Source organism: Schistosoma mansoni, chromosome 1 (assembly GCF_000237925.1).
Source record: "Schistosoma mansoni strain Puerto Rico chromosome 1, complete genome".
Lineage (NCBI taxonomy): Eukaryota > Metazoa > Platyhelminthes > Trematoda > Strigeidida > Schistosomatidae > Schistosoma > Schistosoma mansoni.
The window spans coordinates 45635204-45662096 of NC_031495.1; the positions used below are offsets into that span (position 1 = coordinate 45635204).

Below are 26893 nucleotides of genomic sequence, written 5' to 3' on the forward strand. Positions count from 1 at the left end.
ACAAAAAAACTAAAAGATTCCAAGTTTTTCTCGGTCACACTTCAATATGACTGAGACCATCTGAGGATGTGCAAATTTTCATATAATAGGTGCTTTTACACACTTTCCAACAAAATATGTTACGGTAAAACCACTTATTATTTCATTAAAAACACATGAGAATGTACAAACCACTTTTGTACAACGAAAGATTCATGAGAACGAAGTTATGTAAACCCTAAGGCTAACGTCAAAATCATGCTATTAGTACTGATAATTATATATGATCATAACCTGACACTTACCTGTTGACGAAGTTTGACGTGATGAATAATTATTTACATGTTTTACTAGAATAAGTCGAACCTGATCACCAGCTTGTTTCAAAACACGGACAGCTTGTTCATGAGTTACATCAATTAGTGGTACATCATTTACTTGAACAATTCTATCACCAATACGAATTCGACCATCTGTCTCTGCAACACCACCAGGAGTAAGCTAGTGAATTTTAAAAATAAGGGCACATTATAGCTATACACCTAATAATCGATAAATCGTAATCAGATATTCACGCTGTTTTGGTCAGTTATTACAGCTGAACTAATATCCGATTTGTACATTAATTTAAAAGCTGATCAGATTGTAAGTTCTGATAAATAGATTAAAATGTTATGATCTACGAATTCTTTACCGGAATCACATCTATATCTATTCATAACAAATTTATTTAGATTAAAGTCATTGAATGGCGTGTTTCGATCATCACTCATTTGGTGAACATTCTGAATTTCAGAAGAACTTTCAGTCAACACACATTACTGGCATGTCATGAATTCTAGCTTTAATAACACATCTTCCTTTAAAAAAGCTACTAGTATTTATGTAAATTTATGAGTTTTAGAGGCTTCGCTTGACAAACAAATAACCGGATATTAAGATGTTTGATGGCGTTATAGAAGCATCATCTTAAGGAATGAATCGCTATTGAAACCCTGCACAAGATTCAAGAAAGGAAGAACAAGAAGACAGCAATCAACAACAGCAGAACAAGGACTGATAAAGTCAAGGCATAAGCTGAATACACTAAAGCAAACCAGCAAGTGAAGAGGAGCATTAGAGCTAATAATTAGAAATACGTGGAAGACCTAACAAAGATAGTGAAAAAAGCTACAAGGGAAGGAAATATCAAATAACTATGTGACACGACGAAGAAACTATCAGGGAAATATAGTAAACCAGAAACCAATCAAGGACAAAGAAGGCATGCCAATCACTTAGAATCAAGTATGGAGGAGCAGATGCGTAGAATACTCCAAGCAAATCTTAAATAGACCAGCTCCACTGAACCCACCGGATATCGAAGCAGCACACACAGACCTTCCTATAGATGTCAATCCATCAACGATCGGAGAAACCGGGATGGTCGGTCATCAGACAAATCAAGAGTGGGGAAGCAACAGAACCTGGCAATATACCAGTTGAAGCACTGAATTCAGACATTGAAGTAATTGCAAACATGCTTTACAACCTATTTAGGAAGATTTGGAAGAACAAATGCCGATGGACTGGAAAAAAGCGTATCTCATCAAGATACCAAAGAAAGGAGATCTGATCCAATGTGAGAACTATGGAGGAATCACACTACTGTCAGAACCAGGAAAGGTTTTCAACAGTGTTGCTCAACCGAATGAAAGATTCAATAGACACCCAGTTTTGAGATCAACAGGCTTGTATCCGTAAGGATTGGTCATGCACAGACCAAAACGAAACACTATGGATCATAGTTGAAAAGTAAGTTGAATTGCATTCATCACTACACGCCAACTTCCATGATTATGAGAAAGTATTTGACAGTGTGGATAAGAGGACCTTATGGAAACTTCTTCAACACTACAATGTGCCTAAGAAAATCGTCAACGTCATATGGAATTCATGAAACGGACCACACTGTGGGGTCGTGCATACAGCACAGTGGACAGATGCATTCCAAGTGAGAACAAGTGTCAGACAAGGATGCATATTCTCAACCTTTCTCTTCCTTTTGGTGGTTGACTAAATTATGAAGACCTCGACATCTGAGGGGAAGCACGGTATACAATGGACACCTCAGAACCAATTAGACAATTTGGACTTAACAGATGACCTAGCCCTCCTATCCCATACACACGAACAAATATAGATGAAGACAACTAATGCAACAACTGCTTCTGCATCAGTACGCCTCAACATACACAAAGGAAAAAGCGAAATTCTCAAGTACAACACAGAGAACACTAAACAATCCAATCACACTTGATGGATAAACTCTAGAAGACGGGGAAACATTCACTTATCTGGATAGCATCATTGATGAACGTGGAGCATCTGATGCAGACGCGAAGGTGAGGATTAGCAAACCAAGGACAGCATTCCTACAATTGAAGAACGTATGGAACCCAAAACAACTGTCAACAAATATCAAATTGAGAATCTTCAATACGAACGTCAAAACAGTCCTACTGTACGTAGCTGAGACTTGGAGAACTACTATGACAATCATCAAACAGGTACAAGTATATATAAACAATTGTTTTGATTTACAACATGGTTAACTCTTGGATACCTAGTTAGGATACAAGTAATAATCATAATCAGTGGTTGCTAACGCTGGTTGAAATGACTCAGGATGGGTTACACTTTTTAGCTTTCTGTAGACTTTCACTTCCAGTATTCCTTCATAAATAAATAGTACGTGATAGGATATAAATAAAATACTATAAATGAAAGTATCCTTGGATCCACAGAACTCATATTCATAAATACATGTAAAGAATACTAACGACGAATATTTTTAAAACACTATGTCCATAAAGTATGTATATATTTATATCCTATTGGTGTAAATTACTCAAAATCTTATGATTTGTGTTTGTTGAGAGTTATGTTTTTTATCATCTATATTATTTGTGTATCATACATCCTGCATAATTTATCGATTAACAGACTGAATTGGTGAACAAACTCAAGCAGTCTGGAAAACAGGGATAGTTAGTATTTGGAGAAATGCACTGATGTCTGAAACAAATGAATACTAAATAGCCTTTTTGTGAAAAGAATTTTAGTAACCTAGCGATTTATATATTCGGCAGGTAGAAATGATGTAAAGTCCGTATTACAACTGGTCTAGGTAACAGTAAACACGTCAGTGAACATAATTAGCCAATAAGAAGTGATAATAAAATATGGAGACAAGATACGGACAAAACCCGATGAAACACTAACAATTTCAAGTTCATACTTCACGACACAATTAAAATCACCACAATATACAGACCATTATAAACATTTCAGTTGTTGAACTTTCACTTAAATATTTGGTTGAAGATAATACAATGGTGCTTCAATAAATCAGACCTACTCGAATGATAATACTGAATTATTCTTGAAAACAAACAATCCAAACTAAAAGGTTTCATAAAGAAAAAGAAAGAAATAATTTGATTACTAAAATTAGTTTCTGATAAAAAATTTCTTACACTAAAATATGATCAACATTGCTATCCATGAGGAAATTGACCCAATGAGTAAATATTGTTTAATAGACTATTTTTTAATTTCGGAAAACCTCATATAACTTCTCAAAACTATAAAAAAAGGGATACAACTTAGCTTGGTCATTCTAATCGTGAGAATGAGAATTTATGGCAAAGATGCATTTTTGGTACAATAATATAGACACATAACTTCAATGTGTTTAGTTTGGCTTCCGAAATCACCTAACGAACATCGATTTATATAACTATAAAACGTTGTTACAAGCTTGTTACTAAATCACAAATTTATCAACAAACTTAGTTTTTCATTGCCATTTATAGCTCACAGATATAGAAAAAATATAGGTCATTCATAACATAGTTGTAAAACTGTATTCTATTTTAAAACAGAAATATTCTAATGTAAAATACAAGTATATAATATTATAACACACCTTAGTTACAAATATTCCTGAGTCACCATTGATTGTTTCATTTCCAATACCACCAGTTATACTGAATCCTAAACCACTTTTTGTCCCTCTAGTGAGAAATACTTCCACAATAAGTGGACCAGGTTTGGGAGGTGGTGTAGGTCTAGTACCAAGATTTGTAAATTCGTTAGACTGGATGGATTTTTGAGATTTTGTATTTCCAGTTAACTTTTGTTGGCTAGAGTTTTTACTACTTCCTTGTAGACTATGATGACCACGGCCCAATAATGCACATCCAGCAGTTACACGTTGTAGACCACTGCACCAAGAAAAAGCTGGAAATCTGTCAATTTGAAAACATATTACAAAACTTTACATTTTTTCAATAACGGGCAATAAACTCACAACTAATCAATAAACCAATTGAAAAATGACATCAAAGTTAAAATCAACCATTAATAGACAAAAGATCAAATATTTCAATCGCGACGTAACAACTTTACTGCTTCACATGTTCGAAGTTTGGCTACTGAAGTTCAATTTTTAGGAAAAATTAGTACCTAGAGGTTGAAAGTTACCGCTAACAAAAGTTGGTCCATGATTTACAAATATGCAGGACAATTTAGTATAATAATCACACAATCTTTTACATTTTATCTCTAGGAGTCAAAGTTTTTCTGTAGATGAATTTGAAAACTTAGTCTTAAATACAAACTATAAATTGTAAACTCCCACATAACAAAGAATCTTCCGTCAATTCAACTTGTGTCATAAAAAATGTTGAAAAAATTACAAAGGTTTTTATAGAGTCCGCCTAAAGTAATCATCATTAAAATAAAAAAACTTTGTTTACAAAAATGATGTTGTCAAACAGATTATAACAGAAAACTTTCTGATTTATATACTTGTTTCTTGTGAACCAGCTACTTGCAATACTAAACAAGATGATGATTTACACAACTTGGAAAAAAGGAAATCTTGGAATTTCACAACAATTTGTTCATGTAACAGAATAATACAACATAAACAAACAAACAAAAAGATTGAAGACAGACAAACAAAAAGATAGGCAGAAAAAAACACAAATGATCGCAGAATTATACATTGTCTGTATTAATAAAATGTGAAATTATTCAATGAAAGAAGAAGAGAATCCAACATATATACTTCATGAATAAAAATGTGTAAACAGAGATTCGTAATTTTAGATAGTGTTCATAATATGAACATAAAAGTATTTGCACTAAGATTAAAATGTCTTCACTACTCGAATGAAGCATGATCAAAGCGAATTGCTAATACTTTTTCAAACATAATTTGTAATAATGCGTTATCTATATGGTTGAAGTGAATTTCTTAATTCATATGTTTTTAAAAAAATGGATGGCGTTATTGATTAGGTGGTACTCACTAATGAGTGAATTTAAAGGAAATAATTATACTAGAGATATTAAATAAGATTAGTTCTCTTTCTATCAACCAATCATATCTGCCATTTAAAAATAAATCGGTATTGAAATAATAAATGACCTGATAATTTACTTGCCCGGAATTATTTAAGATTTTAAATGGTTATCGGCATTATCTGTTACATAAGAAAATGAATAATAATAATTCAGAAGAAAAATTGTACTTTGAGTTTTTCGAAGCGTCTACATCAAACAACTAAACAGAATTATTTTAAAGACGCTTCTATAAAAACTAATAATAATGTTGACGGCAATAAACATAATATGAATTACCTAAATGAATAGCTTTGTTAAACTATCGAAACTACTTATTTATAGATGTTTTGGTATTATTCAAAGATTTCGACATAATCCAACATTCACATGTTACTCTTGTTTATCGAAAATATCTTATTATTTAATGTATCTCCAACAAATACATAAAGTATCAAGGGTAAAAATGTGTCATATCTACAAGTTGACCGAGTCTGAAGTGAGCCTCTAGCACATCGATAAGATATTGAGTAAAAACGTAACTACTAAATACTTAAAAATTCATATACTTATAAAATGGTCATAATTTTATTGTTATTTATGTACATATTTTATTCATAAACGTACAGAACAGAAAAGATTAAAACAAATGATAAGGTAACAGTTTACATTGTTGGAAAAAAAATTAAAATAGAAGCTCATAAAATAGGTTGGATTGTCAAAATTAATATTATTTATTGTTCATTTTAACTAAAAACACTTTTTAAAAACAGTGGAACATGAAAAATATCTTAAAAAGACTACAAATTTGACAAATCTTACAGCTGACTTAATTCAAACGTAAGTATTTTTAAATTCACTTAGTATTCTTTGTTTGAATCTTCTCATTGACGTTTAGGACTGCAATTGATCAGTCTCTTGTTGACATATGTGCATACTGTGTGTATTGCCTCGATATAGCCTTAATGCACAAGCATTATAAGCAAAGATGGATAGTGCCTAGCAGTGGAATCCAGGAGGCGCGTTTCGTCCTATTCGAAACTCGTCAGCAAGTGGCTACCAGGACTCAGTAGCTGAGTAGATAACATGATGGCGTTTGGAGTGAACGGTACTGAATTCAAGTCCCAGAGTGGACATCAACTTTGAGATGCAGGTACATCCAGCTGGTAAGTATTTTTGTTTTTTCCCGCCCAAAGTTGATAGTGATATAGTTACATTCAAAAATCTAAGTTACTTTATAACTTACATCTTTCATTTAAAACTTTCTATTTTGTGTTGAACTGCTAGTCATTAATTATGAAGCAAAAATAATGATTAGAATATTTTCATTGATTTAATGTGTTCATTTACAATACTGAACATGTTCGAGTAAACACTATTCTTTAAAGCGATTGACTCCAGAAGTCATAATATCGAAAAAAATTTGGCGAAATTCATTTCGAAGATAGTAAAAAAAATCAAACATTATTATTAGGATGATTCTTTGCTATTGTATAGTTTTAAGGTTATTTGCTTTACAAACTGATACCGTTTAAAAAAAACCGATTAAAGAGCCATGGAAAACATTAGATAGTCAGTATTTCTATAAAAAAACAAGTGATTTATTCAACAAAATAACAAACTGAGTGATGTTTTGTTCAGTCTATGTTTTGGTCAGTAAATAAATAACAAATAAATTGTTTGTTAGTAATATAACGCAGAAAAATCCATTACACAAATGGGTTTAGGCAAAATAAGAATGCACAAGTAAATGAAACCATTTTCGGTTCAACTCGCTATTGATTACAATTAGGCATTCTAGCTAACATTGTACAATACTGTGAAATACATGATAATTATATTAGCTTTTTAACCATCAGATCTGATCCTTAAAACACCTCATTCTTCAGTATTTAATCACTGTATCCAGTTATCCCTTTGAAATAATTATTTCTGATTAATAATTTTGATGAATAAGGTTGTGCACATCATCATAAAGCGATAAAAACAGTTAAATTAATTTCAAGTAATATGTCTTCCCAAGAAATTGCTTATGCATAGACAAACAGTCAAGGTAGAGGAATATACTGTGACTAATTATTAAAGTAGAAAAATAATTAGTCTGAAAAAGTAAATTCGCTAGCTCTCTGAAGACTCATCAATGCGTTAAATGGGTTACAATATAAAAACTGATGTTCAGCTCGTAGTAGTAAATATGATTGACCACTGAGCGTGAACTGACAGACACATCTTGCTGAATACTTAATTTTTGATTTTGTTAATATACTCGATATCTGCTCTAGGTTCACTGAGTATAAACTACTTAAAATAACGTTGAATAAAGTGTTGTCTCATTTGAACCCCGGTTTTCTACTTATATTCGTGCATCCAGTGTAAACTGACTTAGTATGTGTATAGCTTATCGATTACATATTTAGCCTAGCGGTAGCACGATATTGGTCACCAGTCCTATTATCTTGTAATAATAGTATATTGTAGAAACGAAAAATATTTTTATTTACCTATTGCATCGAAAACTAAGGATATATTCATAAGACTATTATTCCTTTTAATAGAAAATTTAATCAACCCTGTCCATAACACGAATAATCGAAATTAGAGGACATGAAGTTAGTGGTTTATTCATCAATCATTTATCATGTTGCTACAAATACATTTTTAGATGTGTTTATTGATGGTAAGTGCAATTCTCAGTTTTTCTTCATATATCTTGACACCTTTCCATTGAAGCCATTAGCTCAACATGGATTTCATCATTCAATGGCAAGCTTTCAGTGACCTTTGTTTACATAATCACACCCACATAACAACTAAATTATACACACATTGATGTTAAACCAAAACACATTTTATAATCATCTAGACCGAAAATTTTAAATTTGTAGGAAACCATTACAATAAAACAATAATAAGAAAAAGAGAATTCAGCGAAGAAAATTTTCTTTTCGACGAAATCATTTACTTAAGCTATAATAATACGAGGAATATGAAGTATTTATGGTATAGAAAAACAAATGAACTCCAGTTGTCAAGATTAGTTGTCATGCTCCTATGAACTATGAACCAATACAATTTACGAATATATACATATATATGATTCTCAAGACGAATAAAACGATTTAGTAATAAAAAAGTCACTAATATGTTGAAACATATATTGTTATTAGAATGAATGCTAAAACGGACTTGTCTGATCTTAAACTTTCTTGAATCAAATTAATGATTAAGATTCAAACGTACGAATTTGTTAGGCTGTTCAGGTTTATGTACGTTAAAAAAATGAGAGTTTATTAAAACGTAAAGCCAGAAAAAAATTCATTTCAATAAAAAATTAGTTTTACAGATTTTTAAAATCATAAAAAACCTTGGTTGAATAATTAAACTCATTGTAGAACAAACTAACCAAAAATCCCATTATTCTTCCGTAGATTTAAGCCCATGTATTAAATGAATAAGTTATCATGAAAAATATACCATTATATTCCTAAATGATTAGCAAGAAAGTCCCTAATAAATAAACGAACATTAAATAATTTGAACAAAAGGAAGCTTAGTTTTTTTTTAATTGTTACCAGAAACATCTTCGTGATGATTTTTATTATTCACAAAACCATCATCCCCTAATAGCTTTGACGTGACTATTCAGATAAAACCATCATTACAAAAAGTGTGATCGTATATATTGAGATATAATAATATCTCTGTAATCACTATTCTAGTTCAAAAACTCCAGAATAATATCCCCGCAGATTAGCCATTAAGCCAAATGGAAAAAGGAAGTCATTCTTTTAAAAACTGTAAGTTATCAACTATTCGAATATGAGTAAAATCTGACTCAATTTTAATTTATGTTCATTATACAGCAATATAACAAAATAATAACTGAATATGGGAATAATATGACAATAAAGGTGTTTAATGTAAACAATTAACGCCGAATCCTAGTAACTACGTCGTCTGAAATCAAAACGCTTGACTGAAAGAACTATCTTACGGAAGATTTTACTCTTGAACATTGATTTCAGAGGAGATACAACAGTAGAGATCTTACAAAACCAAATAATCAAATCTTTCAAGAGAACCTTTTATTCAGTCGAGCTACGAATTGCACTATCCTGCAGATACCTGATACAAGAATGAACCAATGATAAACTTTAGACCACCTCAGTATGAATCTGCCAGTTTACCTGCTCTTTTGAAGCTTGTTACATCGGAAGTACAAACCATGCATTTTACAAGGGCATATCCAAACACTATCCAGAATGGTTATTAAACGATGAGTGAAAATCAGTCAGTGGTTCGATTGTTGAACATCTGATCAATTCCGATCATCTATTTACACCAGAATCTTCATTCAGGACAACTCACAAAGTAAAACTCGTAAACTTGAAAGAAACCTGGATAGGAAACTAGTGCAAAGTGGAAGATATGTCGATTCATTGACTCATGCCTGATCTTCGTGTTCAGAAGTGATTTATCCAGTCCCTTACTTTATCATGTTTCTAACACCTTTTCATATTTTGCTAGTAACTTCTTGACATGTATTTGTTTCTCCTAATTAGTTTCTTTATATTATTCATATGGACAGTTATCCTTCACATCTCTGTCCTATATATCATTTTGAAGTGTTTGTTCGTACTTTTGTCCTTTTCACAATCGTCAAGTAGATAATCTTTCATATCTCATTGGTATAGTTTATTTCATTCTTATAACCCTACACAATCGTGACTTCTGACTTTTAATACTTCTGATAATGACGCAATAATCCCTTTATTTCTAACATAAACCATGTTACGTACAAAAAAAAAACTAAAAGAATGATTTCGCAGATCTAGCAAAAGATGTCGCCAGAAGGATTTTCTTTTCTGAAAAGTTAATTTTCTCAGTTCTCTATTGATGCAAACTGCACAAACAAAAATGAATATATCACTTAAACGGGAATAAGCATATTATTGCACCATATTTTAAAAAAGAGTCACTTACCCAGCACATGCCACCCCGCGTCTAGATAATCTTGAACCATTACTAGTCTGTCTAATACTAGTTTGACTACCTTTTTGATTATTTTGTGTTGTAGCATTATTCAAATCGTGTGATGGCTTGTGAACATTACCAGACCTTTGATGCTTCGGTTCAACAATAACTCCAGTCATTGAAGGTGATACATGAACACTGGTTGATTGATGTGGCAATTTGTTTGTTGAAGTTGTTATTGTTGAGTTCAATGTATGCTTACTATCTCTATGATCAAATAAAGATCCGCTTATCAAACTAGTTGTTGTTATACTTGCACCACATTCAATACTCTTCACTCCTCCTGCACTGCCTGTACTTGTACTAGCTAACGATTCAATATTATGTGCATTCAATGATTGATTTGATGAAGATGGTTGATGATTTGACGGTTGAACAGTTTTCGGTGAGGTTTTCATAATTTGTTTCGTAGGATTTATCAGAGGTTTAGGATGAGAATAGGACGAAGAACAAGACATCAGTGAATATTGTTCAGAAATAGCTAGTTCTGCTTTACGTTCAACTATCTGAAGTGAAATGTGTAAAAAAACATTTACGAAATTACAGCTTAAATGTACAAGAAATGTAATATTTTCTTAAATCTAGCTTAACTCTTAAAACGCCTACAATAATTATATTCAACAGATATAAACTCTTACAATTCTTAAAAACATAACAATATGTTACTTAATAACATTATTTCGATAAATAGCTTAATTAGAGTTACGATGTTATTGTTATATCTTGTGACCGAATGGATGCCTAGTTAATGTGTGACTTGATGAGACTGCCAATCAGGGAGCAGCGAATTATCGGTTGGGACAGTGACACACGAAACCGTACGAGCAGTCTAGAGCGCTAACCGGTCCTGCTTCTGCCTAGCCCAACCAGTTAAGTCCAAAACACCAATAACAGCCTCTGTGGTATGAATCGTTATTCACAAACATACTGGGTTTATATACCAACCAAACAGACCACATCGTACCATAAAATAGAAAATAACATTTGTACAAGATTTAGCCAAATGTGGCTGTGAATAGTAATCAATAAACTGATGATAACTCAAGAATCGTATAATAATAGTTTAAAGGTCAAATTAAAGCTAATGATAAGAGGAACACGAATATGATTAGGTTTGTTACTTAACAATTATACAATAGGAAATATACATATTACATTGGTCCACAAATAGTCCTCAAAAGTTACCATTCACAATTCTCTTCGGGATACAACACTTATCATCTAAGTGTGATGTGATTATCTAAGTATTTAACATAGCCTGTCAAATCGACGTAATTATATGAATGACCATTTTTTTAGTAAAAAAAAATATATCATAGTGATAATGAAAGACATTTGGAATACATGAGATTTTACACTTCGAATTAGAAAAATAGCAAACGTTTTCAAAATAAATTAACGAATAAAGGAATAATAAACTTATAAATTTTCAATATAAATAAACAACTATTATTTAAATAGGCGGGAAAAATTGTATATTTTAAAGCTTATTCGACCTCAAATCCATATTATCCTGAGAAGAATTTAGTATTGAACAGTACTGAACACTTATTTTTACCTCAGTTAGAAGTCCTCGGAACTAGCTGTTTAAGAGTCCAAACGACAACATATCTATGAATGAAATATTGTTCATCCAATTGGTCTGTACAAAATGATTTCTATTTTCACCTTCAGATAATTTATGATATATCTCAATCGTCATTCAGAGTCATGGCATACAATTGACTCTATTAACTTCAATACTTCAGTGCCTTAAAACACATCTGTTATTTGATTGTACCACTTTAGCTCTCGACACTAAATAAATCTAAGCATGTTTATTATTTATACCAGTATGATTTTATGTAAATCACATCCCAAAACTAATTTCTTTTAACAACCAATATTCGACCTTACAATCACTAAAATTTTTGATGATTACTGAATAGACTATCGGACCTCTTAATCTTTATCTCATTCTTAAAAACTTACAAAACGATGTCTATCTTCTTTACGTCAATATAAAAAACTACTGAAATATGAGCCAATAAATGATAGAATAATTCATTTCTGTTATTCGTGTTATGAAAACATTATCTGAATATCCACGTATTTGTAAAATAAAACACGTACACACGCATAACTCAGTCACATTAATCTTTTGACTACATCTCGAATTGATGTTAGTCTGGATTAAACAAAATAATGATAGACGAAAATTTATTAAGCTTTAATTTCACGAAGAAAAGTCGTTTATCAGGAGTGAACAGAAACAAGTTTACCATGAAATATCAAACCCAACCACCAATGGAACTCAGGTTAAATAAATTATGATATTGAACTGAATATTTTTTTGTTTTTATAACTGGAATCCTGTTGAAAAAATTACATACTTTTGGATTACAATTCTTATTTAAAAGTGAGAAAAATCTAAAACAGTTGTAACTGTGCAAAATTAACCCTGCTGAAGCAGTTCAAATATCTCTGCTATCCATTTTGTATGATAAGAAAATCAAAACGTTGAATATTAGTTCAAATGAAAATTACAACAGTTGTAATCAGTACCAAACTTCATAAAATAAATTCTCTTTATTGTTTAACATTGATATATTGATGGTTCTATAGTATGAAAAATTGTAAAATAAATGAATACAAGTGTTCTATTGCTAATAAACATTTAAGTCATAAAATGGGAGCAAATTAAACCTGAAGTTAATGAAACATCTTAGATAGCATTTTAAAGTTAACCATTTTAAAAACAATTAGTTTTAAATAGACCAATTTCACTAGTAAACGAGAAAAATTATTATCTGTCACCAAAAAAATACAACGACCAGAATTCAGCACAATAGTCGGTTGATTTAGAAAGGCTTGGTCTCCATCATCTTCATAAAGAAATAGTAACAATCCGAAAAGTGTTAAAAATGAAATAAAAAAGATTCAACTGAAAATTTTTAAAGTTTAAGATAAGATAAGAATTGTATACCTCTTCGCTAATACGATCAACATCATCCCCATGGTTACTTTCATTTTTCAATAGCCTGGAAATTTAAGCCCAAAAGCTTTCATCAATCTTAATGGCACATATTAATATTTAATTACTAATAATATTGATGATACGTCATGGTTTGATCAACATCAACATTTTCAAATTAGCTGACATCACTGTAGAATAATAGACTGTCCCTTGGTAAACATAAAATATAACTCATATATTTTGTTAAGCAAGTTGGAATCCTCAAACCATAATAAAGTGAATACCAACTACACTTAATTTCATTGAAATAACTTTTTTAAAATTAACGAAATTACGTCTTTTATTGCATCAACGTGTTTAGTGCTTAATAAATTGTCAAAATCAAATTTTACTTAAAATCTCCCACCGCTTTACGTCCAACTAACATCTAACTAACTACATTCAGTAATTGTAACAGTTTCTATCAGGAAACAATCAGTCACTTTGTGGTTACGTTATAGCATAAGTATTATATTAGATTATATTGAACCTATAATTTATAAATGATCACTGATTTAAGTGATATAATGATTGTACCATCAACCTAATTTATTCTTGTTATTTTTATAGAGAGATTTATCGAAAGTTTCCTAACAAATGATTTTATATGATCGGTCCACAGTGTTTGCATGTTCCAATAATAATAGTAATAATAATATAAAAATTAAGAATCTTCCAAATTACGCACTTTATAGTTAAGGATAGTATGTTCTCATTCTGTCATATGAGTTTACCATTGAAAAGCATTTCTACCCATTTTTACTAAAAATCATATTTTTATTCACTATTCCTACAAAGCTGTATATATTTAACATAAGAGTTATTCAATAACTGTAGGAACTTAAAACTCTATTTTACAAAAAATAAGTTGATTATTTATGAAAGGAATGTTTTAATTAATCAAATAAAGCGTTTATATAAATGAAACTGTTGAAAGTCTCTTGATGATTAGGTGAAGAATAATGTTTCGCATAACAATGGTTTTACTATTATCTTTTAACAATTGCGGTATGTTTCATGACGAGCTGACATCAACAAAAGAATCAGTAAAACTCAAAATATGTACACAGCTCTTGTTTGTTGACTTGTGACTCCTCAACAGCACATACTCACAAAATTACACTGGATCAAACACAGGATTTGAATCTTTTCCACATATTTAGGTGTATTAAAGTGCATAGATTACAGAATTTTTCTAAATTCGAATCAAGTTGAAAAAATTATAAGACTGTTGATACCGGTTTGTCTATCGCATACTTACTATTTTTATGGTTGTTGTATCAAACAAACTTCACAAACCCGACACGAATACTAACTTGTTTTTAATTACTCAAATAATAACTGTTCAGTTTAGTATGACTACGAATTATCAAAATAAGATTCATATAATTTTGTTATGACAATAAAGTAGTCGAATACTGTTTCTACTTATTTTCACAGTTATTTCATCTGTTTCGAACAGCAAAACTTCCCAATCAATCAAATTTCAACTTAAACATTTGAAAATAAAATTTCTTGTCAGTGAATAATAGTTCAGCCACAGCAACAACCTAATCAGGTTAAAACTGCAATGAGTTTTTTTAAGGAAAGTATTTTGTCGATCATTACACAGTTGAATGTTTTGTTTCAAAAATAACTAATCAAACAACCTCTATCTTCAAAGATGTTATTTATCTTTGATTTATAGTGATGTTTTGAATTTCTGTTTGTTTTGCTCACTCCGTCATACTATGATGATAAAAAAACAATGATAAGTAGTAAAAAATGTAATGAATAAATAAGTATTAAGGGAAGGGAAACAGAAATAAATATTTTTTTATCTCACACCACTTTCTATGATTAGTTTCGATATTATTATTATTATTAGCATTACTAATGGTATTATTAATAACATTACAACAAATATTATTAGTACTGTCAGTCCTAATACTAACACTATTCATTTAAAAAACAGTGACAGAATTAATCCGAAAGTCAGAATGAATTAATAAGAAAGAATAATAGTCTGGCGTATAGGGAGATATAAGTCACAATAGATTATACTAACGATCAATTTCTAACTTACTGGAAGTTAAACCGATGCACTGTGTCAAAAGAAAAAAATCTATTAGAAAAACTATGGAAGAAGAAAACAACAGAAAAGCTTTTTGACATTAACAGCTAAATGTATATAGTGTTATTTTAGTATTGACTCCAATAGGCTGAACTAAAACCAAACAAGCACAATATCCAGCCTGATGTAGAATAGCTAAGAATGGGAGATGGAAGTAAAGAAGAATATATAAATAATGATAACCTACCAGTGAAGAGTAACACGAAAGAAGAACTGATAGGAGAATGCGCATCTGGATATAAATAAGAGTGAGATCGGTGGCTAAACATGAAAATAACAATGTGTTTGACTCGGGAAAAGAGTAATTAAGATAATTTTATCATAAAAGTAAAATGAGTTGAAATTGGTAAACATTAGAAACGAGAACGCTGATAACTATTCACTCTATCCCATTGGATTTATCACATACAATTTGATCTAATTTATTACATAAACCATAGGTCATTAAGATTAAAGCCAATACCTTCTGTTTTTCTGGACGCAAGAGGTCTGTAACACCACTATTTATTTATTAGCTACAACGTATGTCGAGAAGAAACTTACTGACCACCGTATTATTCTCAAATCATCAATGGCTGTGCATTTACATTACACTTAGTTACATGATTTCACCCATTTTATGACATGAATTTTATTGGATTACTTTTTAACAACGTTTATCAGGCCATAATTCACTTCAAATGTTGAAATATTTGTTTTATATTAGATCGAATTATTTTAGTAATTCTAACGTTCAGTAATGCTGTAATGGAAGCCACTCACAAGGATACTTGTAGGTAATATGCAGTGGAACGTGACATCGAAGTTGTAAAGGAGTGAAGAGTTTCAGTGCATCGAAAGTACAGTGTAGGCAGAACACTTAGAGATCAGGTGAGAAAACAGTTCGATGACAGAACACACGGAAAGATGCAAATGGATGGTTGAAGGCTATGTATATATATTATGTAAATGCCTTGTAACTTATTGCAATAAATATAACTTCTTTATGCTTATTGTCTTATTTACACTATTCATATTATAAATATATCACTATACCTCGTTTCCCCTTATTGGGAATTGATGATTAATATGTTATTGAACCATATTGATAGTAATGAAAAATTGTTTGTCCACTTAACTAAAAGCATGCCCAGTCGGTTAGATGAAAAGGTAAGACATGGCACATGTACATATCTGTCGAAGTTATGACATATTATCATTGAATGAAGGAAAGGAGTTACAGTGAGGGAAAGAAAAGTAGTCAAAATAATATTGTTAAAGGAAGAGTGAACCAAATATGAAGGACAAAATCCAAATGAATCGCGTAAAATTGGAGATCGAGAAGACCAGAAAAATATAATGCTGAACATTCGGAAGAGAGAAAACGAACAAATCTGCATGAATGCAACAGAACTTGAGCTATGATATGTCAGGTCTGTAACCATAGTTTACGTCTATCCTAGGGGCATCAGATTTACAAACTCTGGAGTTATGTGTCTGCTAACCATACACGACCCATTCCAACAAAAGTTACCTATATCCATTTGATTCCACTAATTATCTGTTCTCTTTGATATTGGATGATCGAAGACGAAAATACTCCTACTGATTGCTTTTAACTGTCTAAAAACTAATACTATGCACCATGGTGTGAAGTTACTTAGTCTAGAGACTAATTTGTAAACTTGATAGAAGGGATTTGACAATAAGATATAGATTACCAACTAGTGACAGATTAGTTTAATCTGTTCTTTTAAAAATGGTTGATCATTCGTAACAGGTTACCAAATATTTCCGTCTGACTAAACTCGGTAAAAACAATACATTTGAACGTACCAGTTTTAATTTGGAACCAGCCAGTTGCAAAGCTTTAACTGCTTCATTATGTGTAGCGCCGATAAGACTAATACCATTGACTGATAGTATTCTGTCACCAAATCTGAAAAAGTAGAACACGATATATTTCACTTCGTTTCCCAACCACACTTAAAGGATTTATATAAAAATATATAACCAGCATAGACAACGGTTTACCAAAATTCTGGTAATAAGTTATAGATTGATTTAATCAATTTTAAAAAGGAAACAGTGACCACCAACGGCATTGGAAGATTATCGAGCAACATAATGATTCGATTGACATTGGGAATCTGAACCATTTAATACCAACTTGGTGATGTTTGCAACAAGACCTAAAAGCATTTGGTTCAATTCCTAGGTATGAACTGCACTAGGTTACACGTTGTGACAGAGGTCAAGCGTTTCTTACTTTCATACAATATGCACAAACTTATCTTTCTAAAAAGTCCCATACAAAAATATCCAGTATTATGCTCTCAAAAATGTTACACTTTTATAACACAATTAGTCCATTTATAATGATTTGTTTAATTTAACAAGACAGTTAGTTGTAAACATAAAACTAGGAAGAGGAAAAATGAACAACACCTTACAATTGGGGATTCTGTTTGAATAATTTGCATAAACAAACCAATATATAGTTTCTAAATAACATTTCTCCCTTTTTATCCTGATAAAATATAATTACATTATTGGAACATTGGAGAGGTAATAGAGATTGTAGTAACAACATAAGATGAAAAACAAAGACTTGGAGAGAAAACTGATCAGATTAAAATCTCCAGTAAAACAAATCAATGGATAAATGAACGGATAAATAATAAGACAATGATATTGCATGCCTTGTTTCGGTTTTATTCTGTTGTTGGTTCTTATCCTCCTCTCCCATCTTTTTTGTTGATATGTATATGGACACTGATAATATTGAGTATGGAAATATATATATATATATATATATATATATATATGCTTTCGAGTCGTATGTGATAGAGTGACATTAATATTCTGGTATTGCCGAGTTTCGGTAACTGGTTATCACTAATGGTGAGCGAACAAATATCAAATTATTTTTGAACTCATACGATTGAAAAAATACTAGTAATATTATTCACTGTCCGTCATCAGATGGTGTACCTCAGAAGTACATAAACATTGTGAAGGCTTTTCACTCGAACACTACCGGTCGAGTGATAGTTTATGCCGAATTGTCATCTGAAATCACAACATCAAGTGGTGTTCGACAAGGCTTTCCACTATCGCCATTTTTGTTCAACTTAATCACATACCTACCACTGGAAACAACGTTCTCGTCGACTGAATTCTCAGGAACTGATCTCCTAACAGGAGGTCCACTTATCGACTTAAAATACGCAGATGACATAATCCTGTTTGGTGAAGACGCTGATAAAATGCAAAGTCTTTTGGTGTCACTGAGTAACAATGCCAGGATGTTCGGGATGTGTTTCTCCCCCTCTAAATGTAAACCGTTGCTCCAGGACTGGCCTGCGTCAACACCTGAACTAATGATAGGGAGTGAAGTAGTTGAACGGGTAGACAACTTCACTTGTCTTGGGAGACTGATCAACCTTGATGGGTCGGTGTCTGACGAAATCTCTTCACTGATTCAAAAAGCGCGTTTGGCTTTTGCCAACTTACGTCACCTATAGAGAAGGCTAGATGTCAGTCTATCAATCAAAGGACGAGTATACTGTGCAGCAGTCTGTCCTGTTCTTCTTTACGGCTGAATAATTTGTTGCATTTTGAAAATAATTTAAAGTTTAGATTCAATTTTCTATGGGACAGACTGTAAAAAGCAGCCTAAAAGTAAAATAAAACATGACCAACATCAAAGTTTCCTTCCTGAGTTAAATCAAGGTAAGGCTAGCGTTGTATAGTAATTAACAGAACATATATATATTTCCCGAATGATCGGTCTTCTGAATGAAATCTGTTTCAAGAATTGTTTACAGTATCATCATCACAAATAGCCATGTTTTACAATTCTTTACGTTTATAATCAATAATTTTCAATATTTTCATGAAAGAAAAATACGAGATGTTTGTAATGTAATAATGATAGTAATAATAATGAAATAAGGACATATACCTGACCAATTAGAAAACAAAACTCTGAATAGTCTGGAATCAAAAGAGTATTTGTGAATTTATCCTATTAATATAAAATCTACAACGTTATTAAGTAATAGGAATATGAAATAAAAGTACTTATTCTTTTTATTTAAAAGGAGAAAACTTGATGAATGATACTGGAATATTTATTGTATGACATTGTATTAATTTATGGAGGGAAAAAGCTTATTAAAATATTGTTTTAAAAAGGAACAAAGATAGAAGTACATGTATAAAGAGAGAGAGAGGGAAAAAAAGAAAATTGACTTTAATTGTTTTATTTTAAACAGCTCTGATACAATCAATAATACCTACGACAAGGGATTATTACGGAAACAAAAAAGACTAGGATAAAATTCATGTATGACATGCTATTATTATAACAATACTAATAGATAAATGTATACCTATTTGAATTAACCAATATCAAGAGATTAGTTTGAGACCTACGGTGTATAATTATATCAAATTGGAGCTCCATATTTGTTTGATAATGAAAAGTGGTAAATGGTTTTTTTCGTTTCAAAGCAATGATATAGAATAACTTCTGCCTAAATGTAATGATCACTCGAATAATTACAACAAAAAACACAAATGCTATACATTGAAAATCATTAAAAGATTTTAAAAAATCCCTGAGTAATCTAATAAAAATATTATTCAAACAATAAATAAAAAATAAATAACCATATTTTTTCTTTAGGAATCTTATTAGTAATAACAATCTCTTTCATATACTTTGATTGAAGCAGCTAACTTTCAGGCAAACATGATGGATAAAACCCGAATGTACTAAAGTATACACCTGACTACTGAGTTTAGATAACTATAACTTTAAACTAAAATTAAATGATAAAATTCGAACTGTCATGGTTAATATATGAGGTTAAAACCTATTTTTTTCATCTAAATGAGCTTCCAACTAACCAGAGTGATAAATATGGACAACTGGTAACATTGAACTATATAAATCTATCAGAGAAGTATGTTTTATTGCCTCCAGTATAAAGTAATGATTTCTCTTAAAAAAGCGACAAAATATTTGTACTTTGTAGTAAACAAAAGAATTTATTTATTGAGATTCGAAAAAAAAGTCAAAATCTTTAACATTCGATGTACTTTGCCTTTAACCTGGCCATTTTTCCGGATTATTAATTTGGATATATAATTGTAGAACCTGAAGAGAATTTCCACATATGTCTATAAAAGATAATACATTACACCTGAATTGGTTTGCATTTATGAACTAACAATTAATATTTGTAAAGCTGACATTGTATTACATTACTACTCTATTGTTGACTGATTTTAAATTCATTGACTAAGAACTATTCCCAATTCAACAGCACAACTTCAAATTTACGATATTTCCTTTATCTATCCAACTTCATATCGGGTATAACATATAAATAATACAATATTTATTAAATCTATTTCAAAAAGTATACAAACTTTTCAATGTATAAGTATAACTGACAAATAAAAGTAAACATTAATCAGCTGTGTCTTTAATACACAGAAAAACGGCTATAATAGTGCTCCTATCCGTAGGGTTTAACACAATACCGATTCTCTAGTTTACAATAGGATCAATAGTATGTGGAAATACTTGGCAATGTAGTGGTTAAAATTCTGATTCATTTTGTGAACAACAGATATAGGCGAAAATAAGCACTGAAAAGAATCGAAATATAAAATGTTTTCACAAAATAGATTTTCAACAAATCATATATATATATATATATATATCACTACAACCCCAAATGATCTCAAATCATTCAAAATACATAATACAGGTAATTAACAGGCAAGGTTATGTAACTGGGTGTGGGTAGTTTTGTAGATATATGTAATACAATTTTCCCATAAAAATATGTTATTGATCTAACATAGTTTGTATTCTGTAAGATAATATCCAGCTATTATAACCGTCCTCAATAGTGATAATGAATGAAGCTTAGAGATCAATAACTGAAGTAAATAGATTCCCATGGTATTGAACCAATTGGATGTCAGAAAAAACAAAAACTTTTGAGGGTAAGAAAAAAAAGGAAAAAAAAAAAAAATTTTTCAAGCCTTTTTTAAAAAAATTTTTAAATTTTTTTTATTTTTTCAAAAAAGCCAAAACCCATATTCAGGGGGTAAATTTTTTTTTTTTTTTTAAGAACAAATGGGGAAAATTTTTTTTCCGGTTTTACCAATTAATATTCCCAATTTAATAATCCGGAAAAAATGGCCAGGGTAAAAGGCAAAAGTACATCGAATGTTTAAAGATTTTGACTTTTTTTTTGAATTTTCAATAAAAAAATTCTTTTGTTTACTTCAAAAGTACAAATATTTTGTCGCTTTTTTAAGAGAAATCATTACTTTATACTGGAGGCAATAAAACATATTTCTCTGATAGATTTATATAGTTCAATGTTACCAGTTGTCCATATTTATCACTCTGGTTAGTTGGAAGCTCATTTAGATGAAAAAAATAGGTTTTAACCTCATATATTAACCATGACAGTTCGAATTTTATCATTTAATTTTAGTTTAAAGTTATAGTTATCTAAACTCAGTAGTCAGGTGTATACTTTAGTACATTCGGGTTTTATCCATCATGTTTGCCTGAAAGTTAGCTGCTTCAATCAAAGTATATGAAAGAGATTGTTATTACTAATAAGATTCCTAAAGAAAAAATATGGTTATTTATTTTTTATTTATTGTTTGAATAATATTTTTATTAGATTACTCAGGGATTTTTTAAAATCTTTTAATGATTTTCAATGTATAGCATTTGTGTTTTTTGTTGTAATTATTCGAGTGATCATTACATTTAGGCAGAAGTTATTCTATATCATTGCTTTGAAACGAAAAAAACCATTTACCACTTTTCATTATCAAACAAATATGGAGCTCCAATTTGATATAATTATACACCGTAGGTCTCAAACTAATCTCTTGATATTGGTTAATTCAAATAGGTATACATTTATCTATTAGTATTGTTATAATAATAGCATGTCATACATGAATTTTATCCTAGTCTCAATTATTCTAGTTGTAAAAAAAGAGACATTATTCAAATAGTCAATTGAAGGTCCCACTGCTAGCCACTATCCATCTTTGCTTATAATTCCAAGAGTTTTGTTCACATAGATAAGTGACTAGACTAAGCAGATAAATGCAAAAATTAGAACGAAATGTATAATTAATCAGCTGGTTGTTCTTTTTTCTCAACTTAAACAGAAAGTTTAAATTGTTCAAGTGATCAATATGAACAATTAGTAGAAAGATAAGGGATTTTTTCAAGGTACGATTTTAAAATAAATGTGTAATTAAAATAAACCATAGTGTAATTAAATAAGAAAAAGAGAATTCAGCGAAGAAAATTTTCTTTTCGACGAAATCATTTACTTAGGCTCTACATTCGTATATATAGTTATATGGAGGAGGCTAGGAAAAATTGCATTATAAATTAATTAGAGAACAAATAATAAGTGAGGTTACATACTAATCAAGATGTAAGGAGAAAAATAATTTATGGGTTAGATAATAGTCAAATTGACAGATATGAAGAAAAGCGACAAACACAAAGGTCATAATAATAGACTGAATAATAATAATAGTGTGTATAAAACGAAAGTATTGATAACCGGAAGTGAACGCGTTAATGACGATATTTAGTGGTATAATTTCACCTAAACTATAAATGAACTAGTAGGACTGTAGAATTTTATAGTAGATTTTTATTGAGAACAGAATATGTAATAATCTGAGTATTATATCTGTTTTAATACTAATAATGTGGACCTGATAACATTTAAGAATAATGAAATATGGTGAACCAAATAATAATAAAACATTGTGACGCAATAAACAGTAGTCAATAAGGATTTCTAGTTATATGTTATAGCGAAATAGATTATTCATAAAATATTGTAAAAGTCACAGCTTCACATACAATTAATGTATCATTCATAATAGCTAAACTGAAATTCTTACAAAAACTGATGCTCACCGTGAAACGTGAACACGTGTTATTTGCCGAGTACTTGTTCATGTACTTGACTTCGAGGAATACTCTATGAGTGAAGGCTAGTGATGCCATCTGTTTGTTCAAACCGGACAGAATTGGGATCTTAACCGATAATTCAGTATCAGAAATTAGAACATCTCAGCCACTGAGCCACCGCTTCACAATCAGTGGAAAAAGCATTGAGCTGTTCGAGTCGAAATCGAACTCCTCAAGGACTTGGATTTTCACACAAGTCAGCTGTCGAGTAACAACCGATGTCCCATGATCTAACCCTTAATGTTTTCTGAAATCCAAATACCAGGACTTCCTGTCTATTATCTTCAACTAGTAGACTTGAAAATTAGGTCTGCCACTTGTTCTATTGACCAAATTACAACTTGATTAAAAGGATACAAATAACTCTATGGACAACAGAACATGAAATCAGTTACTACTAAAAATAGACTATTTCATAATTTTTAGCCATTTTAGCTTTTACAGATATTTCGACCTAAGAGAAAAAACATTGGTGTTTAGGTATCATTCTTAGTTTTGAGAAACCAGTAAAAACAACAGCAGGAAGCTTGGCATCAGACCGAAAAATACTTTCAGCACTTTATTCTGTATACAGATAGGGGACGATGTCTCACAAAAAATAAGTGTGAATAAAATATAGCCCATTCAGTAGGTATAAACTCAACTTTGGAGAAGTAAAACAATAAGCATTGAAAACGTTTTTAGAAGAACACCAATATTCACTAACATTATTCATCATATAAACAGTACTTAATTTATTTAACATTTCACGAAGAAATTTTATTGTCCGTGAGTAAAATCAACTTTCTCCATAAACTAACATCAATTGGAGATAAGATTAGAACCAAGGGATTATTTGCGGTTATTATATCTTAATATAAGAATTCCTAGTAGTAAACAATCTAAACTTCAGGCAGGGTCCAATACAGAGCATTGGGTTCTCGAGACAAAGATGATACTGCTTAGCCAACGAATCTCAATCAACCGCCCACAATGCCGAATTCCATGAATTTTCCGATTTCACTTTGATATGAGAAGGAACAATATCGTTTGTTTTGTCAAAATAAAATTAAGTCAATTCTTCTGAAATTGCAATTAGCAACATTTGCAATACAGAAATCATATCAGCCAATCCTAGACTAGATATAAATGATAGACAGTAAACACCTTAAGCCGAAAACAATAAAAAAGGTTTCCAACAACTAACTCAGAGGTTATTGTTAGCAGGATAATGATAATCAAAAAATAGTAAGGCTAATATTAGTTTGCGGTATTTTCTTTAGTTTTTTTATTAAACCGAATACTTCATCCCATATGGCGTTAACGCCATTGTTACTGATGCTAGTGAAAACAATGACGAACGACTTATCTATGGTGATTCTTGGGGCATTAACTTGATGGTTTAAACACTCGCTTTCCAATCACAACATTTCAAACACTTTTTATTCTAGTAGTAAATAGTATGAGTATGATATATGAATTCATGTGTATGGCATCAAAAAAATTCAACCAACAATTCGTTACTCCTTTGTTTTTAGTGATTACCCAGATCACTTTAGGGTATGATGGATAAACTAACACACTTTGATAGAGATACATATTGAATGAGACTTGAAAAAAGAGACAGATTTATTCACTTAAAAAAAATCAAAAATGTTTTAAAAAGGTAGCACAACTAAACTTTGGAATAAGAAATAATGATCAAGGATAAAGTTTTACAACCGACCGTTATTTAGAATTTTTTCTTGTACAGAAAACTAAATAAAGGTATGAACAAGATTCATATAAAATTATATATTTATGCCTTAGAACATGATTAAATCTAACTACATAGGTATATACAAGTAATTTCAATGCAATATACGAAAACAAAAAATCTTGTAAGATATTATTATATGAATATATTATGCATGCTATAAAAGAGGGACACAGTAAAAGTAACTAAGAAAGCAAGTTTGACAAGGTAAAGTCAATTTAACAGATGTACAAATTAATCTCTGAATAATTTAAAAATAAAGTTTGCCATTTTTCTACTCACTGTTCTCTACTTCATTTTATAAGCATCCATTTTCATTCGTTTTAAAATTGTATTATATGCGTTTTAAATATGTGCTCATAAACACAGAATACTCAATGAACATTAACATGTACAAAATAACACAAGAATTGGATTAAGTATTCACAGAATTCCTAATTTACAGTATGAACCTTCAAAACGTGTTTGTTTTTATTTATTAAAAAGACAGTCAGTAATCCAACACTTATGATAAAAGCATTTTTAGAGATCCAACAATAAAATCTAATGCTTTTTTAGTAAATAATAAGTCTTTGAATGCATACAAAAAAGAGCAGTTATAAAAGTCAGATAATGTAGGAATTTCAAGTAAATTTGTACTTAAAATTTCAATACAGCCTTCCTTCGAGATACTAACAAACTCAACCAATTCAAGATAACTCTCAACAACAGGTTCCAAGCTTTAGAGAATCTCCTGAAAGAACAAGAAACTAAGATGGAGGACAACTGGAAAGGGATCAAAGCAGCACTAACTTGTCAGGAGGTTCTAGGTCGCAAGAAGCCTCATAATAAGGAATGGATCTCTATGGGAACCCTGGACAAGATTCAAGAAAGGAAGAATAAGAAAATAGCAATTAACAACAGTCGAACACGAGCAGGGAAATTCAAGGCGCAAGCAGAGTACGCAAAAAAAAACAGGCAAGTGAAGAAAAGCATTAAAGCCGACAAGCAGAAATACATGAGAGAACTAGCAACGACAACGAAAAAAGCTGCGAGAGAAGGGAAGATGAAACAACCTTATGATACAACAAAGAAACTATCAGGGGGACATAGTAAACCGGAGAGACCAGTCAAGGACAAAGAAGGGCAGACAATCATGGAGATTCAAGAACAGAGGAGAAGATGGGTAGAACACTTCGAGGAACTGGTGAATAGACAAGCTCCATTGAATCCACCGAACATCGAAGCAGCATCTACACACCTTGCTATAGATGTCACTCCACCAACGATCGAAGAAATCAAGATGGCCGACCATCAGACAAATCAAGAATGGGAAGGCAGCAGAACCTGACAACATACCAGCTGAAGCAGTGAAGTCAGACATTGAAGTAACTGAAAACACGCTTCACCTTCTATTCAATATTTGGGAGGAGGAATAAGTACCGACGGACTGGAAAGAAGGATACCTTATCAAGATAAAAAAGAAAGGAAATTTGAACAAATATGGGAATTACAGAGGCATCACAATGTTGTCAGTTCCAGGAAAAGTTTTCAACATAGTGTTGCTGAACCGGATGAAAGAACGCACTAGACGCCCAACTTCGAGATCAACAGGCTGGATTCCGTAAGGATCGGTCA

The 26893-nt window shown here is 31.0% G+C and overlaps 1 protein-coding gene across 1 annotated transcript in view; it reads right to left on the bottom strand.

Annotated features, from left to right (window-relative positions):
- Smp_170290 (neuronal differentiation protein) overlaps positions 1-26893 on the bottom strand; it is a gene marked incomplete at both ends in the record, with an annotated part of 74354 nt that overhangs the window by 23329 nt on the left and 24132 nt on the right. Inside the window, 4 exons of the mRNA XM_018794591.1 lie at positions 285-480; positions 3950-4271; positions 10354-10910; positions 17328-17430. Coding sequence (XP_018648989.1) covers positions 285-480; positions 3950-4271; positions 10354-10910; positions 17328-17430 — 1178 coding nt within the window. The remainder of the gene's footprint in view (positions 1-284; positions 481-3949; positions 4272-10353; positions 10911-17327; positions 17431-26893) is intronic.